Source organism: Stenella coeruleoalba (genome assembly GCF_951394435.1).
Source record: "Stenella coeruleoalba genome assembly, chromosome: 13".
Classification (NCBI taxonomy): Eukaryota; Metazoa; Chordata; class Mammalia; order Artiodactyla; family Delphinidae; genus Stenella; species Stenella coeruleoalba.
This window is the reverse complement of record NC_137159.1, coordinates 65,742,295-65,758,696: the sequence shown is the minus strand read 5'-3', so window position 1 is coordinate 65,758,696 and position 16,402 is coordinate 65,742,295. Positions and strand designations below refer to the sequence as shown.

The 16,402-nt window shown below is 49.0% G+C and overlaps 1 protein-coding gene across 3 annotated transcripts in view; it reads right to left on the bottom strand.

The window, feature by feature from the left end:
* The window catches only part of GALNT14 (polypeptide N-acetylgalactosaminyltransferase 14), a gene marked incomplete at its 5' end in the record, with an annotated part of 224,101 nt that overhangs the window by 10,263 nt on the left and 197,436 nt on the right, over window positions 1-16,402 (bottom strand). For 2 of the 3 annotated variants that reach the window (XM_079940255.1, XM_079940256.1), the window contains 4 exons: window positions 9,094-9,238; window positions 9,722-9,805; window positions 13,379-13,471; window positions 15,728-15,854. In XM_079940255.1, the coding sequence (XP_079796381.1) occupies window positions 9,094-9,238; window positions 9,722-9,805; window positions 13,379-13,471; window positions 15,728-15,854 (449 nt within the window). The remainder of the gene's footprint in view (window positions 1-9,093; window positions 9,239-9,721; window positions 9,806-13,378; window positions 13,472-15,727; window positions 15,855-16,402) is intronic. The other variant, XM_079940257.1, reaches the window with a different exon arrangement.

Below are 16,402 nucleotides of genomic sequence, written 5' to 3'. Positions count from 1 at the left end.
CCCAAGCAGGGTGGTTGTGTCCCCCAGGGGCATTTGGTAAAGCCTGGAGACAGCTTTGACCGGCTGCTGCTAGACGGCCTACAGTACACAGGATGGGCCCTACCACAGAGTGACCCAGCCCCAAACGTCAAGAGTGCCGAGGCTGAGGGCCGCTGATCTGGCATGAAGAAGCGAATGTTGGGGCCATGAGCAGCTATTCTGAGGGGAGAAGGGACGGGATTTGTAGGAATGGGGGATGTGGGAGAAAGAGAAGCCATGGAAGACGGACAGGAGAGAATTAGTGGCGTGATGAGGTGGCCGGGGAGCCTGACGGGCGCTTGGAGCCATCTGTTGGCTTGAGTTTCCGAGGCGTTTGCTGTGGTTGTGGACTCACTAGATCACCCTGTGTTTGAGAGGGAGAGTCCGGCAGGGATGTCTCAGTGTAAACCCGCCATCCTGGAGCCACCTCCTGGGCTCTCACAGCCTCCTACCCCTGAGGATAAAAGTCAGTCTCCTCAGCTGGGAAAAGGGGCCATGACGCGCCTCTTCCCTCCTCTCCAGTCTTACCTTTGCTGCTCCCTCACCATTCTACCCCTCTGACCACAGTCTCCCTGCAGCCTTTCAAAGGCACCCTGGCTCCCAGCCCCGGCCCTTGGTACATGCTGGATTTGCCCACCTGCCCTTTCTTCCCTTCGTGACCTGGCCTATCTCTACTCATCTCTCAGGATACAGCTCATTTTCAGGTCCTCTGGGAAGACTTCCCCAATCCTTGTGTAGAAGGTGGATATCATCTCTCTGCACTTCTATAGCACCGAGGACCAAACTCTCTCCAGGACAGAGATTATATCAAAATGGCTGCTGACTTGCTTCTTTTTGCATTAGATCCCTCGAGGGGCCATGGTGGCCTGCAACCTAGCCCTTCACCTATGCATCTCCACAGTCAACAGAGTCTACACAGACGTTTGTAGAGTGAATGAATGAATAAATGAATGAATTCATGGATGGATGAAGATACAGAATTTGTGAATCAAGAAAACAGAGGAGGAGAGAGGGAAGATGGCGGAAGAGTAAGACGCAGAGATCACCTTTCTCCCCACAGATAACATCAGAAATATATCTACATGTGGAACAACTCCTACAGAACACCTACTGAATGCTGGCAGAAGACCTCAGACTTCCCAAAAGGCAAGAAAGTCCCCAAGTACCTGGGTAGGGCAAAAGAAAACAGAATAAACAGAGACAAAAGAATAGGGACGGGACCTGCACCGGTGGGAGGGAACCGTGAAGGAGGAAAGGTTTCCACACACTAGAAGCCCCTTTGCGGGCGGAGACTGCGGGTGGAGGAGTGGGGGAGCTTCGGGGCCGCGGAGGAGAGCACAGCAACAGGGCTGCAGAGGACAAAGCGGAGAGACTCCTGCACAGAGGATCAGGGCCAACCGGCACTCACCAGCCCGAGAGGCTTGTCTGCTCACCCGCCGGGGCGGGCGGGGCTGGGAGCTGAGGCTTGGGCTTTGGTCGGAGGCAGGGACAGAACTGGGGTTGGCGGCGTGAACACAGCCTGCAGGGGGTTAGTGCGCCACAGCTGGCCGGGAGGGAGTCTGGGGAAAAGTCTGGACCTGCCTAAGAGGCAAGAGACTTTTTCTTACCTCTTTGTTTTCTGGTGCGCGAGGAGAGGGGATTAAGAGCACTGCTTAAAGGAGCTCCAGAGACGGCCGCGAGCCGCGGCTAAAAGCGCGGACCCCAGAGACGGGCATGAGACACTAAGGCTGCTGCTGCCGCCACAAAGAAGCCTGTGTGTGAGCACAGGTCACTATCCACACCCCATTTCCGCGGAGCCTGTGCAGCCCGCCACTGCCAGGGTCCCGGGATCCAGGGACAACTTCCCCGGGAGAACGCACGGTGTGCCTCAGGCTGGTGCAATGTCATGCCGGCCTCTGCCGCCGCAGGCCCGCCCCGCATCCGTACCCCTCCCTCCCCCCGGCCTGAGTGAGCCAGAGCCCCCGAATCAGCGGCTCCTTTAACCCCATCCTGTCTGAGCAAAGAACAGACGCCCTCCAGCGACCTACACGCAGAGGTGGGGCCAAATCCAAAGCTGAGCCCCTGGGAGCTGTGAGAACAAAGAAGAGAAAGAGAAATCTCTCCCAGCAGCCTCAGGAGCAGCGGATTAAAGCTCCACAATCAACTTGATGTACCCTGCATCTGTGGAACACCTGAATAGACAACCAATCATTCCAAATTGAGGAGGTGGACTTTGAGAGCAAGATTTATTATTTTTTCCCCTTTTCCTCTTTTTGTGTGTATGTGTATGCTTCTGTGTGAGATTTTGTCTGTATAGCTTTGACAAACACCATTTGTCCTAGGGTTCTATCCATCCGTTTTTTCTTTACTTTTCAAAAAAAATTTTTTTCTTAATAATTATTTTTTATTTTAATAACTTTATTTTATTTTATCTTATTTTATTTTCTTTTATCCTGTTTCTTTCTTTCTACTTTTTCTCCCTTTTATTCTGACCCGTGTGGATGAAAGGCTCTTGGTGCTGCAGCCAGGAGTCAGTGCTGTGCCTCTGAGGTGGGAGAGCCAACTTCAGGACACTGGTCCACAAGAGACCTCCCAGCTCCACGTAATAACAAACGGCGAAAATCTCCCAGAGGTCTCCATCTCAACACCAACACCCAGCTTCACTCAACGACCAGCAAGCTACAGTGCTGGACACCCTATGCCAAACAACTAGCAACACAGGAACACATTAGCAGAGAGGCTGCCTAAAATCATAATAAGTCCACAGACACCCCAAAACACACCACCAGATGTGGACCTGCCCACCAGAAAGACAAGATCCAGCCTCATCCTCCAGAACACAGGCACTAGTGCCCTCCACCAGGAAGCCTACACAATCCACTAAACCAACTTTAGCCTCTGGGGACAGACACCAAAAACAACAGGAACTATGAATCTGCAGCCTGCAAAAAGGAGACCCTAAACACAGTAAGATAAGCAAAATGAGAAGACAGAAAAACACACAGCAGATGAAGGAGCAAGATAAAAACCCACCAGACCAAACAAATGAAGAGGAAATAGGCAGTCTACCTGAAAAAGAATTCAGAAAATGATAGTAAAGATGATCCAACATCTTGGAAATAGAATAGAAAAAGTGCAAGAAACATTTAACAAGGACCTAGAAGAACTAAAGATGAAACAAGCAACGATGAACAACACAATGAAATTAAAAATACTTTAGAAGGGATCAACAGCAGAGTAACTGAGGCAAAAGAACGGATAAGTGAACTGGAAGATAAAATAGTGGAAATAACTACTGCAGAGCAGAATAAAGACAAAAGAATGAAAAGAACTGAGGACAGTCTCAGAGACCTCTGGGACAACATTAAATGCACCAACATCTGAATTATAGGAGTTCCAGAAGAAAAAAAGAAAGGGACTGAGAAAATATTTGAAGAGATTATAGTTGAAAACATCTCTAATATGGGAAAGGAAATAGTTAATCAAGTCCAGGAAGCACAGAGAGTCCCATACAGGATAAATCCAAGGAGAAATACGCCAAGACACATATTAATCAAACTGTCAAAAATTAAATACAAAGAAAACATATTAAAAGCAGCAAGGGAAAAACAACAAATAACACACAAGGGAATCCCCATAGGGTTAACAGCTGATCTTTCAGCAGAAACTCTGCAAGCCAGAAGGGACTGGCAGGACATATTTAAAGTGATGAAGGAGAAAAACCTGCAACCAAGATTACTCTACCCAGCAAGGATCTCATTCAGATTTGATGGAGACATTAAAACCTTTACAGAAGCAAAAGCTGACAGAGTTCAGCACTACCAAACCAGCTTTACAAAAACTGCTAAAGGAACTTCTCTAGGCAAGAAACACGAGAGAAGGAAAAGACCTACAATAACGAACCCAAAACAATTAAGAAAATGGGAATAGGAACATACATATCGATAATTACCTTAAATGTAAATGGACTAAATGCTCCCACCAAAAGACATATTGGCTGAATGGATACAAAAACAAGACCCATATATATGCTGTCTACAAGAGACCCACTTCAGACCTATAGACACATACAAACTGAAAGTGAGGGGATGGAAAAAGATATTCCATGCAAATGGAAACCAAAAGAAAGCTGGAGTAGCAATTCTCATATCAGATAAAATAGACTTGAAAATAAAGACTATTAGAAGAGACAAAGAAGGACACTACATAATGATCAAGGGATCGATCCAAGAAGAAGATATAACAATTGTAAATATTTATACACCCAACATGGGAGCACCTCAATACATAAGGCAAATACTAACAGCCATAAAAGGGGAAATATACAGCAACACATTCATAGTAGGGGACTTTAACACCCCACTTTCACAAATGGACAGATCATCCAAAATGAAAATAAATAAGGAAACACAAGCTTTAAATGATACATTAAACAAGATGGACTTAATTGATATTTATAGGACATTCCATCCAAACACAACAGAATACACATTTTTCTCTAGTGCTCATGGAACATTCTCCAGGATAGATCATGTCTTGGGTCACAAATCAAGCCTCGGTAAATTTAAGAACATTGAAACTGTATCAAGTATCTTTTCCGACCACAACGCTATGAGACTAGATATCAATTACACGAAAAGATCTGGAAAAAATACAAACACATGGAGGCTACACAATACACTACTTAATAACGAAGTGATCACTGAAGAAATCAAAGAGGAAATAAAAAAAATACCTAGAAACAAATGACAAAGGAGACACAACTACCCAAAACCTATGGGATGCAGCAAAAGCAGTTCTAAGAGGGAGGTTTATAGCAATACAATCCTACCTTAAGAAACAGGAAACATCTCGAATAAACAACCTAACCTTGCACCTAAAGCAATTAGAGAAAGAAGAACAAAAAAAAACCCAAAGTTAGCGAAGGAAAGAAATCATAAAGATCAGATCAGAAATAAATGAAAAAAAATAAAGGAAATGATAGAAAAGATCAATAAAACTAAAAGCTGGTTCTTTGAGAAGATAAACGAAATTCATAAACCATTAGCCAGACTCATCAAGAAAAAAAGGGAGAAGACTCAAATCAATAGAATTAGAAACGAAAAAGGAGAAGTAACAACTGACACTGCAGAAATACAAAAGATCATGAGAGATTACTACAAGCAACTCTATGCCAATAAAACGGACAACCTGGAAGAAACGGACAAATTCTTAGAAATGCACAACCTGCCAAGACTGAATCAGGAAGAAATAGAAAATATGAACAGACCAATGACAAGCACTGAAATGGAAACTGTGATTAAATTCTTCCAACAAACAAAAGCCCAGGACCAGATGGCTTCACAGCTGAATTCTATCAAACATGTAGAGAAGAGCTAACACCTATCCTTCTCAAACTCTTCCAAAATATAGCAGAGGGAGAAACACTCCCAAACTCATTCTACAAGGCCACCATCACCCTGATACAAAAACCAGACAAGGATGTCACAAGAAAGAAAACTACAGGCCAATATCACTGATGAACACAGATGCAAAAATCCTCAACAAAATACTAGCAAACAGAATCCCACAGCACATTAAAAGGATCATACAACGTGATTAAGTGGGGTTTATTCCAGGAATGCAAGATTTCATCAATATACGCAAATCAATCAATGTGATACACCACATTAACAAATTGAAGGAGAAAAATCATATGGTCATCTCAATAGATGTCCAGAGAAAGCTTTCGACAAAATTCAACACCCCTTTATGATAAAAACCCTCCAGAAAGTAGGCATAGAGGGAATTTTCCTCAACATAATAAAGGCCATATATGACAAACCCACAGCCAACACCATCCTCAATGGTGAAAAACTGAAAGCATTTCCACTAAGATCAGAAACAAGACAAGGTTGCCCACTCTCACCACTCTTATTCAACATAGTTTTGGAAGTTAGCCACAGCAATCAGAGAAGAAAAGGAAATAAAAGGAATCCAAATTGGAAAAGAAGTAAAGTTGTCACTGTCTGCAGATGACATGATACTATACATAGAGAATCCTGAAGATGCTACCAGAAAACTACTAGAGCTAATCAATGAATTTGGTAAAGTAGCAGGATACAAAATTAATGCACAGAAATCACTGGCATTCCTATACACTAATGATGAAAAATCTGAAAGTGAAATCAAGAAAACACTCCCATTTACCATTGCAACAAAAAGAATAAGATATCTAGGAATAAACCTACCTAAGGAGACAAAAGACCTGTATGCAGAAAATTATAAGACACTGATGAAAGCAATTATAGATGATACAAATAGATGGAGAGATATACCATGTTCTTGGATTGGAAGAATCAACATTGTGAAAATGACTCTACTACCCAAAGCAATCTACAGATTCAATGCAATCCCTATCAAACTACCACTGGCATTTTTCACAGAACTAGAACAAAAAATTTCACAATTTGTATGGAAACTCAAAAGACCCCAAATAGCCAGAGCAAGCTTGAGAATGAAAAATGGAGCTGGAGGAATCAGGTTCCCGGACTTCAGACTATACTACAAAGCTACAGTAATCAAGACAGTATGGTAAAGGGACAAAAACAGAAATATAGATCAATGGAACAGGATAGAAAGCCCAGAGATAAACCCACACACATATGGTCACCTTATGTTTGATAAAGGAGGCAGGAATGTACAGTGGAGAAAGGACAGCCTCTTCAATAAGTGGTGCTGGGAAAACTGGACAGATACATGTAAAAGTATGAGATTAGAACACTCCCTAACACCATACACAAAAATAAGCTCAAAATGGATTAAAGACCTAAATGTAAGGCCAGAAACTATCAAACTCTTAGAGGAAAACATAGGCAGAACACTCTATGACATAAATCACAGCAAGATCCTTTTTGACCCACCTCCTAGAGAAATGGAAATAAAAGCAAAAATAAACAAATGGGACCTAATGAAACTTCAAAGCTTTTTCACAGCAACGGAAACCATAAACAAGACAAAAAGACAACCCTCAGAATGGGAGAAAATATTTGCAAATGAAGCAACTGACAAAGGATTAATCTCTAAAATTTACAAGCAGCTCATGCAGCTCAATAACAAAAAAAAAAACAACCCAATCCAAAAACGGGCAGAAGACCTAAATAGACATTTCTCCAAAGAAGTTATACAGACTGCCAACAAACACATGAAAGAATGCTCAACATCATTAATCATTAGAGAAATGCAAATCAAAATTACAATGAGCTATCATCTCACACCGGTCAGAATGGCCATCATCAAAAAATCTAGAAACAATAAATACTGGAGAGGGTGTGGAGAAAAGGGAACCCTCTTGCACTGCTGGTGGGAATGTGAATTGGTACAGCCACTATGGAGAACAGCATGGAGGTTCCTTAAAAAACTACAAATAGAACTACCATATGACCCAGCAATCCCACTACTGGGCATATACCCTGAGAAAACCATAATTGAAAAGGAGTCATGTACCAAAATGTTCATTGCAGCTCTACTTACAATAACCCGGAGATGGAAACAACCTAAGTGTCCATCATCGGATGAATGGATAAAGAAGATGTGGCACATATATACAATGGAATATTACTCAGCCATAAAAAGAAACGAAATTGAGTTATTTGTAGTGGGGTGGATGGACCTAGAGTCTGTCAGAGGTGAAGTAAGTGAAGTAAGTCAGAAAGAGAAAGACAAATACCGTATGCTAACACATATATATGGAATCTAAGAAAAAAAAAGTCATGAAGAACCTAGGGATAAGACAGGAATAAAGACACAGACCTACTAGAGAATGGACTTAAGGATATGGGGAGGGGGAAGGGTAAGCTGGGACAAAGTGAGAGAGTGGCATGGACATATATACACTACCAAATGTAAAACCAATAGCTAGTGGGAAGCAGCCGCATAGCACAGGGAGATCAGCTTGGTGCTTTGTGACCGCCTGGAGGGGTGGGATAGGGAGGGTCGGAGGGAGGGAGATGCAGGAGGGAAGAGATATGGGAACATATGTATATGTATAACTGATTCACTTTGTTATAAAGCAGAAACTAACACACCATTGTAAAGCAATTATACTCCAATGAAGATGGTAAAACAAAAAAAATAAAACAAAGGAGGTTGCCAAAGCTGGAAGCATGGATAAAATCTCCAAGGAACCAGTTACAGAGAAAAGAACAGTGAACTGAGAACTTGGGTGATTACTCACCATAAGTGTATGAGAGTGGGGAGGGGAGCCAGCCAAAAAAAAAAAAAAAAAACAAAAAAACAAAAGGGGGTGGAAAGAACAGGATTGCAGGACAATCGGGATCATGCAGTGTCTCCAGAGCCAGGAGGGAAGCTATAAGATGGATGTGTTTTCATGCATCCAGCAGGCCAAGCGCTACAGAGCCTGAGACAGGCTGTGAATTTGTCAGTGACTCTTTAAAAGAGTTCTTTCCTCAGAGGGGAGTACATTGACCCACAGTGTTGATGAAACAGCTAAGGCACAAGGAAACCTTTCCGAGAAGGGGCGACGATGGTCCCTCCAGACCTGGGGGAAGCAGGAGACAGCAGAGGTGGAGCCACAGGCCTGCTGAGGCAGAAAGGGGATGATCGACGGCCCTGCCCAGAGATGGGGGCGGTGGATGATGGGGAAGGCTGTACCACATCTGTCGTGACTGTCTGGAAGTCAGGGTTAAATCAGCGGGGAGACTCACAGAGCAGGCATTTTACCTGGAGACAGTGTCACCCAGCAGGATGCTTTTCTGTCTGCATCTCATATTTTTGAGGTAGCTGTGCTGCCCACCCTGCCTGATCAGCCCACATTTACTGCCAGCAGCTTGGACACCAATGACATCCTCATTAAACTCCTGCTAATTTAACGGGTAATTCCTATAGGCGCTAAGTTGCCTGGTGAGGCGTCTTTCAGAGAAAGTTTGTGCATTTGGAAACCAAGCGGAGTGAACCCAGTCCCAGAGTGAGGGGGATCGTGCTTCTCTTGCTCTGCTGTTAAGCTCCGGGTATAACTAGACACCTGATTCATGTAGAAGCAGGAAATAGAGGCCAAGTCCATTCACACGTTCAAGCATCCCCAGCCAGTTACCTTACCTGGGACTTTGCATCCTTGTCTTCAGTCTTGACACAGGGGCTTAACTTGAGGTTGGAGATCTCTTGGTCTTTCTGCTTTTGAGACTCTAGGCACTTCTGCCTCTGTCGGATGCTGCCCTTCTGGATGGAGGAGTCCTTGGGCACTCTAGAGGAAAGCCACGGGAGGGATGAGAAACCACTACTCTTTGGATTAGTAGTAACAGCAGCAGTTGGAGAGGTCGGGCCGTGTTTGGAGAACGGCAGGGGCATTTCGCCCCGGCTGTGTTACAATGACTTGCACTGCTCGGGGCCTGGGGATGGGGGAGGGGCCGCTAGCAGCAAGGCAGCAGGGAACAACCCAGGAGACTGGAGCCTGGAATGGAATCAGTGAGTCCATGCCCTGAGGTCACACCCCAGAGTTCAAAGCCCAGCAGCTGAGAAATACTGCTACAGCTAACCTCAATCCCTCATGCTACTGATTAACAGAATTCTCTTTCTGGTTTCAGGGATAAGCGGAGCCAACTGGCCTTAGACCTCCATATACTTAAAAGCCCTCATCCAGATGGCCACAGGGGGTCCCTTCTCCAGACTGAGTCAGCGGAGGGTCTCCCCCTGCAGCTAGCAAAGGCTCAAACCACAGGGCGGATACCTGAGTTCCGGATAGACGTTCTCCAGGTACCACTTGAAGCTCCGGCACTGCAGGTTCTTCCTCAGGTTCAATCTGCTCTCAATACTGGGGGCGAAGGGGGAGGGCAGACACAGAGACAAAATACAGCTGTGTCAGAGATGGGTACGAGCAACATGGACCCAGGAGGTACCAGCCCTCCAGGCTGGGAGGCGTACAGCACTAACCGTGTCCATGCTCTGCACCCACGTCTCCCTGGAGGGTGCTGGAGAAAATAACCGAGAGAGCTTTTGAGAGCTCCAGACAGAGCTATGGAAACACTTGGCAGGATCTCACAGTGGAGCGGTCATGACTCCAAAGATTTGTGCTTTACTTGGAAACAGAATTTGGGGCTGTTTTTACTTTTCATTAAAAACGAGGCTATGAGAACATTCCGCGTGTTGTTAATTCACCGCCGGGGCTCTGGGTCTACTTCCAAATCTCTCTTTGGATTCTGCTGTTGAACTGCCATCCCCCCGACGCCCTGCCTCAACCAGCCCAGCCTCAAAGAATCCTCTTCGTCAGCTGGTTCTGGGCTTTGGTCATGTATTTGTTCATCACGTATTTCCTGAGTACCTAGTACGCGCCAGGCATTGTGCCCAACGTGGGACGTGATGGTGAACTTTCGAGCAAGAGAGAGACAGGTAACGAACCAGGTGCTCACAGCCCGACGTGGATGTGGGGTGGGAGCACCTCAGAGGCGGCCCCATGCTTGTCGGGTCAGTGGTGGTCGAGTGGTGATGTGGAAGCTGGTATCTGGAAGGAAAGTGGACGTTGTCCAGACAAACCAGAAAGTGGGTGAGGTGGGGGCCCCTGGTAGTGCCAGGGGAATAGCAGAGAGAGATTAGTGCACATGGAGAGGGAAGGGGTCTGTTGGCAGGAACAGTGGTGCAGGTTAGAATGTGTGTGTGTGAACGGATGTATGTGGGGGCATGGGAGAGGGCAGGTGGGTGGGAGGAGAGATGAAGATGCAGACCATAAAAGGTCCTGTGAAATACTGTGGAGGAGCTTGGACTTCATTTTCAGGGCAATGGGATGCCATGGATGGGTTCTAAGCAGAGAACAATGTGGCGCTGTTAGCCCTTTAAGAGGTGCAGCCTGCACCGCAGGACAAGAGCCAAGACTGCAGGTCTGGAAACCGAGATCAGAAGTGTGCCTGAAAGGGGCTGGGTGGGAGAAGTCTCATACCAATGGGGTAACATAGAGAAAGGTAAGGGGTCCCAGGGGGTCATGGGTGGGCCAGGTGGGAGTGATCGCAGGGGATAGGGGCACGGCCTCAGGTCACAGTCAGGAGAAGGGGGAGGGGAGCAGCAGACAGCGATGCAGGCAGCTCTTTCATGAAGCTTGGCTCTGAAGGAGCAAAAGACTGGGTGTAGGTGATGGGCAAAGCTGGACTGAGGGAGATTCTTTTTTTTTTTTTTTTGCGGTACGCGGGTCTCTCACTGTTGTGGCCTCTCCTGCTGCGGGAGCACAGGCTCCGGACGCGCAGGCTCAGCGGCCATGGCTCACGGGCCCAGCCGCTCCACGGCATGTGGGATCTTCCCGGACCGGGGCACGAACCTGTGTCCCCTGCATGGGCAGGCGGACTCTCAACCACTGCGCCACCAGGGAAGCCCCTGAGGGAGAGTTCTTATAGTTTGTTTTCTTTCCTTCTCTTCCTTTTTTGTTTTTAAAAACTATGTAAGATACTGAATAAATTTAAATGCCAACGGGGACCATGCAATAGAGAAGAGAGATGGGTGATCAGGGAGACTGAAAGAGGGCAAAGTCCCCTAGAACGGGGGCTCCCACACTGTCTGTGCATCAGAATCACCTGATGGTGGGGGGATGGTTCTTTTACAAATTCTACAGCCCAGGCCACAGCCCAGGGGAAATCCACTCTCTGGGGGTGGAGTAGAGGCAGCAGAGTTTTGAAGCTCCCCAGGTGACTGCGATGTACAGACAGTTTGGCAACCATCGCCCTGAAACCTCGCTCCTTCAGCTGAGGTCCTCAGACCAGCAGCCCGGCACCACGTGGGGCTTACAGACCTGCAGACCTACCGAACCAAAATCCACACTTTAACAAGATCTCCGGGAGATCTGTGTGCACATTAAAGTGCGAGAAGCCGATAGGCAGGAGGAGATGAATCCAGGCGGTAGGACCTCGATTAATGATCATTTATGAATGAATGCAGGGGGGAAGAGGGTGTCCGGAGAACAGGAGGCACACCTTATCCTTCAAGATGAAAGAGACAGAAGGATGGTGCAGATACAGGTTCGTCTGTCTTGGGAAGTTGGTGCTATTTCATCTACAGAACAGAGGTGTCATCTTCTGTGAGTGAAAGGAGTGGGGTGGACTCAGCAGCTGGGGAGAGTGGAAAAGGTACAAATGGAGATTGAGGGAGAAGGCTAGCCAGGCAAGGTGGCAGGCTCAAGAGGTCCACCAAGGGCCTCCCTGCGCCTGATGGCCACGGAGTGGTAGCAGCACCACCTGATAGGCCCAGAACCGTTCAGCAGCCTATGAACCGGGGAGGAAACGGTACAAAGTCGGGTTCATCCAGGGTTAAGAGAACTTCACCAGGGAGGGTTGATAGATGCCCAACGGAGCGAGAGATCTGAGGACATCATCTTTTAAGCATTCTCTTTAAGCAAGAAGGTGGAACCCAAGTTGGAGAGGGGAGGGCAATGAAGAAAGGAGGGGTGGACCCACGTGGCCAAAAGACCGGAAGTTGGCTGAGGACTCAGAATAAACGCCGTGGGAGGCTCTGAGTAGGAGAAGTGGAGACAGTGTGGCTTTATGGTTTCAGAAATACAAATCACTTTAGCAGCCTCTTATTTAATCCTCCCGGGCAGTGATGGGCTCGACCTGTGGAGAGCAGGCTGCAAAAATCCCATCTGTCAACAGCCTTAGAATGACTGAGGAACATTAGATGACAAAAGCCACCGGCTGCCCCCCGCAAAAGACAAATGATAACATCAATGAAGTTGCCATTTTTCTCTACTCAAATCAACGCTGGGTTGGGGAACGCAACATCACAGAGTTTTGGAATCTGACAGGTGTGATCTGAGCCTTCTCCCCCTCCTGTAATGGTGTGATCCAGGGCAGGTACCTGAACCTGTAGAGGACCCAGTCTCCTCATTTGTAAAACAGGGGTAATTATACCCATTTCTCAGTTTGCGGAGGACTAATGGGCTATCTCATGTAATGGTATCTGGCCCTTAATTTCTCTCTCTGTCCTCTTCGACCCCCGTGAAGCTGGAGCCCGGCTCTAGAGGAGATCGCATGGTGCCGTTCCTCCTAGGAAGGCAGAAGATTGAGGCTTGGGCAGCTGAGGATGAGAAGGAAGGAACTCCGACCTGGAGGGACCAGGGCTGCTTAGCCCAGCACCCCACCTTTCTATAAAAAGCTGGAAACACCAGTCCACTGCACAAGGCACAGCTCTGCCACTGAGTCGATGGCCCAGGCTGCCCGGTGGTCATCCCACAAGAGCTGTCCGAGGCCCTGCAGCCAGAACTGGGCAGGAGCAAGGAGGCGCACGAAGGGGGAAGAGCCCCAGCCTGGGCCCTGGAGGGGCCTGGGGGCTCGGGAGACCAGCTGAGCACACAGGCCTGCGAGCTGGGGCTCCTGGTGCTTTGCGCAAATAAACCAGGAGGGACACTTACTTTCCAAAGGGTCTCTCCAGGGCGAACGGCCGGGAAGCATAATAGTACTGCTTGTATTCATCCATCCACACCTCAGCTGTCCGCTTGGTGTTCCTGAGGAGACAGGGGGTGTCGGGGAGGATCAGAGAGGACCTGGGACGTGTCCAGGTAAAACATACACAAGCGGCAAGCCGGCAGCGTCACCCCCGTGGGGCCCACCGTGGCCCAGTAACATTACTCTGCCCACAGTGCTGAGCCCAGCCACCTCCACCAATCTCCAAAGGGACCTCTACCCCGAGACACAGGGTTTTAGTAGTCACTACATACTCTTTTCCCAAAAGGCACAGGCTAGAGATATTACACCAGAAACTGAGCTTCTGTCGCCCTCAAAAAAGAAAAAAGTCAGGGAGAAAAGAGCCAGGAGAATCTGGTACGTCCCTTCGCTGCCAGTACAAGAGGAGAAGGGCCGACCATCTCACCGCTGGCCGTCCGCGGGCACCTGCTCCAGAGCTCTCCCCTTCGGCCCGGGGCCCAGCTCTCCAAGGGGCCAGCCACACACGGGCTCCCACAGGCCACGTGCTCTCCAAGGGGCCAGCCACACACGGGCTCCCACAGGCCACGTGCTCTCCAAGGGGCCAGCCACACACGGGCTCCCACAGGCCACGTGATTAGCTTGGTGCAGGTGTAAAGAATTAAGCAATCACGCCCTCTCGGTCAAACGTTTGCCAGGACTCTGAAGCTTCTAAAAAATCGGCTATTCGCTCTGAGTTTGACATCCAAGGTCACAGAAAAAGACACAGAGACCGACACGGAGGATGTCATTGCTCAGCTGTCCAGGAGGCAGGGGTACCAGGAAGAGAGGATGTGGGAAAACAATCAGAAGCCAGGAGCAGGGCTGAAGCAGCACCTGCTCCCCGAGGGCGTGGACTCGGGGTCTCAGCAGAAAGGCCACGCCCCTCCAGATTTCTGCCGCTGTGTGGAACAGAGGCATTCAACAGCGGGTGTGGCACGCCCTTCCAGCCTGTGAGCCTGGAAGGAGTCATGCACACGCAGCCCAGCTCTTGGTGCTCGGAAGGCAGCTAACAGAGCCTTGCCGCCTCCCTTCACTGGCCTAACCACCGGCAAACTGGAAGCTGCCGAGGAGACACTGCCCCACATTTCCTTCCCCTCCAATGACCCGCTGGTGGCACGCAGGATGCCCGCTGGCCAGGGCCCAGTCTCAAACACGAGGAACGTTCTGGAGCCCAAGGCTCTGCCCCCTCACTCCCAGGCTGGCCCCTTTCCCCATCACAGCCCCACCGCTTTCCTGTGCCAGGCGCCCCCAGATCACCTTTCCCTGTAAAAGCCCGGAGCCCAGGCAGCCCTGCCTTTGTTCCTGTCCCTGCTGACTGGGTTCTCACTGCCCTGCCCTGCCCAGCATGGGGTCAACTTTCTCCCTGTTCAAGCCCATCACGCCGCCACACCTGTCCACACCCACAGCTGTCCATACGTGTGAGAAACCGAGGACAGGAGAACCCAGACGAGGAGAAGAACACCGCAGGGGAAGCAAAACACCAAAAGAGGCGCTTCCCCCAAATGGACCAAATGAGAGAAAAAAAGGGCAAAGTGGAAATAAATGGGGAGTGAGCTGTCAAGTGACAAGAGACAAGGGGAGACGAAGCTGGAGGACCAGAAAAAGAAAAGGAGAAAGAGGTGTAAGGAATTATTTTTTTAAAAAAGGAGAAAGGTTGAAGAAAAAAATCACGGAAAGCAGAAGGGCGTATGGAAGGAGGGAGGGAGCAGGAATAGGCAAGTGGGCACCACTGGGTCACTGAGACCCCAGGATCTTCGTCCTGTCCCCAGGCAGGAGATGACAAGTCCTAGGAAAGGAGCCCAGGGCCGCAGGGCCTGTGCCAGCCTGGCTGCTTCTGTGCACCCTCGAGGCCCTGGAGCAGTCAGGCGGGTTGTATCTACTTGTGCCTCCCCGTTCCTGAATCTTCCCAAGGGCCTTTCCCCTGATGACCCAGCCTGAAGGTGGGAGCAGCGGATCTTCTAGAACTCAGGGGCAAAACGGTCACCCTTCCCCCACCCCAAACAACCCAAAATACCCAGGGCCCTGAGCCCTGCAGGATGACGCTGCCCAGTGACTTGGAGCCCCCAAGGCTACGTGTGGGGCCTTGTGAAGCCTTGGAAGCCAACAGTGGAGAACAGCCTTGGGGCTTCCAGCCTGAGCTGGACGGGCAGGCCTGACCTCTCCTGCTCAGGCGGCAGCCCAGCGAGCAGGACCCACAGCCCCTGTCCATCCAGAACACGCAGGCGACCTCCCAGAGAACCCAGGGCAGCAGCAACCCATCACCACAAAAGCCCTCGGCCACTGCAGCAAACACTTACTTTATATACGTGTTGGCATTTCCATCTGGGAAAACATACGGGTGCTTCTTCCGGAAGACGTGGCCCACTCGGCTGCAGGGGACGATCTCTAGGCTGCCCCCGCACATCCACACCCTGAAGGAGATTTCTGCAAGACAGCCATGCCCCCCATCACTGCTCTGCCTCCTGGACGGAGGGGCACAGGATGGCAGCGTTGAGACTCCAGGCGCCAGGGTATCCCAGGGAGCGGGGAGGGCCGGCCGCACCCAGCCTCGGGTGCGGCGGTTACTAGCGTGCTCCACTGGCCGGGCAACCTCGGCTTCCCGGCCCACAACAAGGATTAGTAACAACTCACACCTGGGAGGGTGGTTTGAGTTAACAGGGAAACAGTGGGCGGCAGGGAGGAGCACACAAAAATCAACACCTGTTCGCTGCCCTCTTGGAGGCCTCTGGAACACACTCAGGGGCCCGTACGGCGGGGGCCACTGCTGTCATGCTTTAGCCTGGAAAGAGAAGCCTGGGGGCTATGGGAGAGCTGCTTTTGAGCACGTGGAAGATGGATTAGACGAGCTCATATGATCCCAGAGGGTTAGAGCCAGGACCGAGGAGAAAGAATTTCCACTGGAGACTATGGGAGAATTTTCTGATGGTCAAGGTCCAGATAGAAGGGGCTGTCATGGAGTAAGTGCGTTTGCC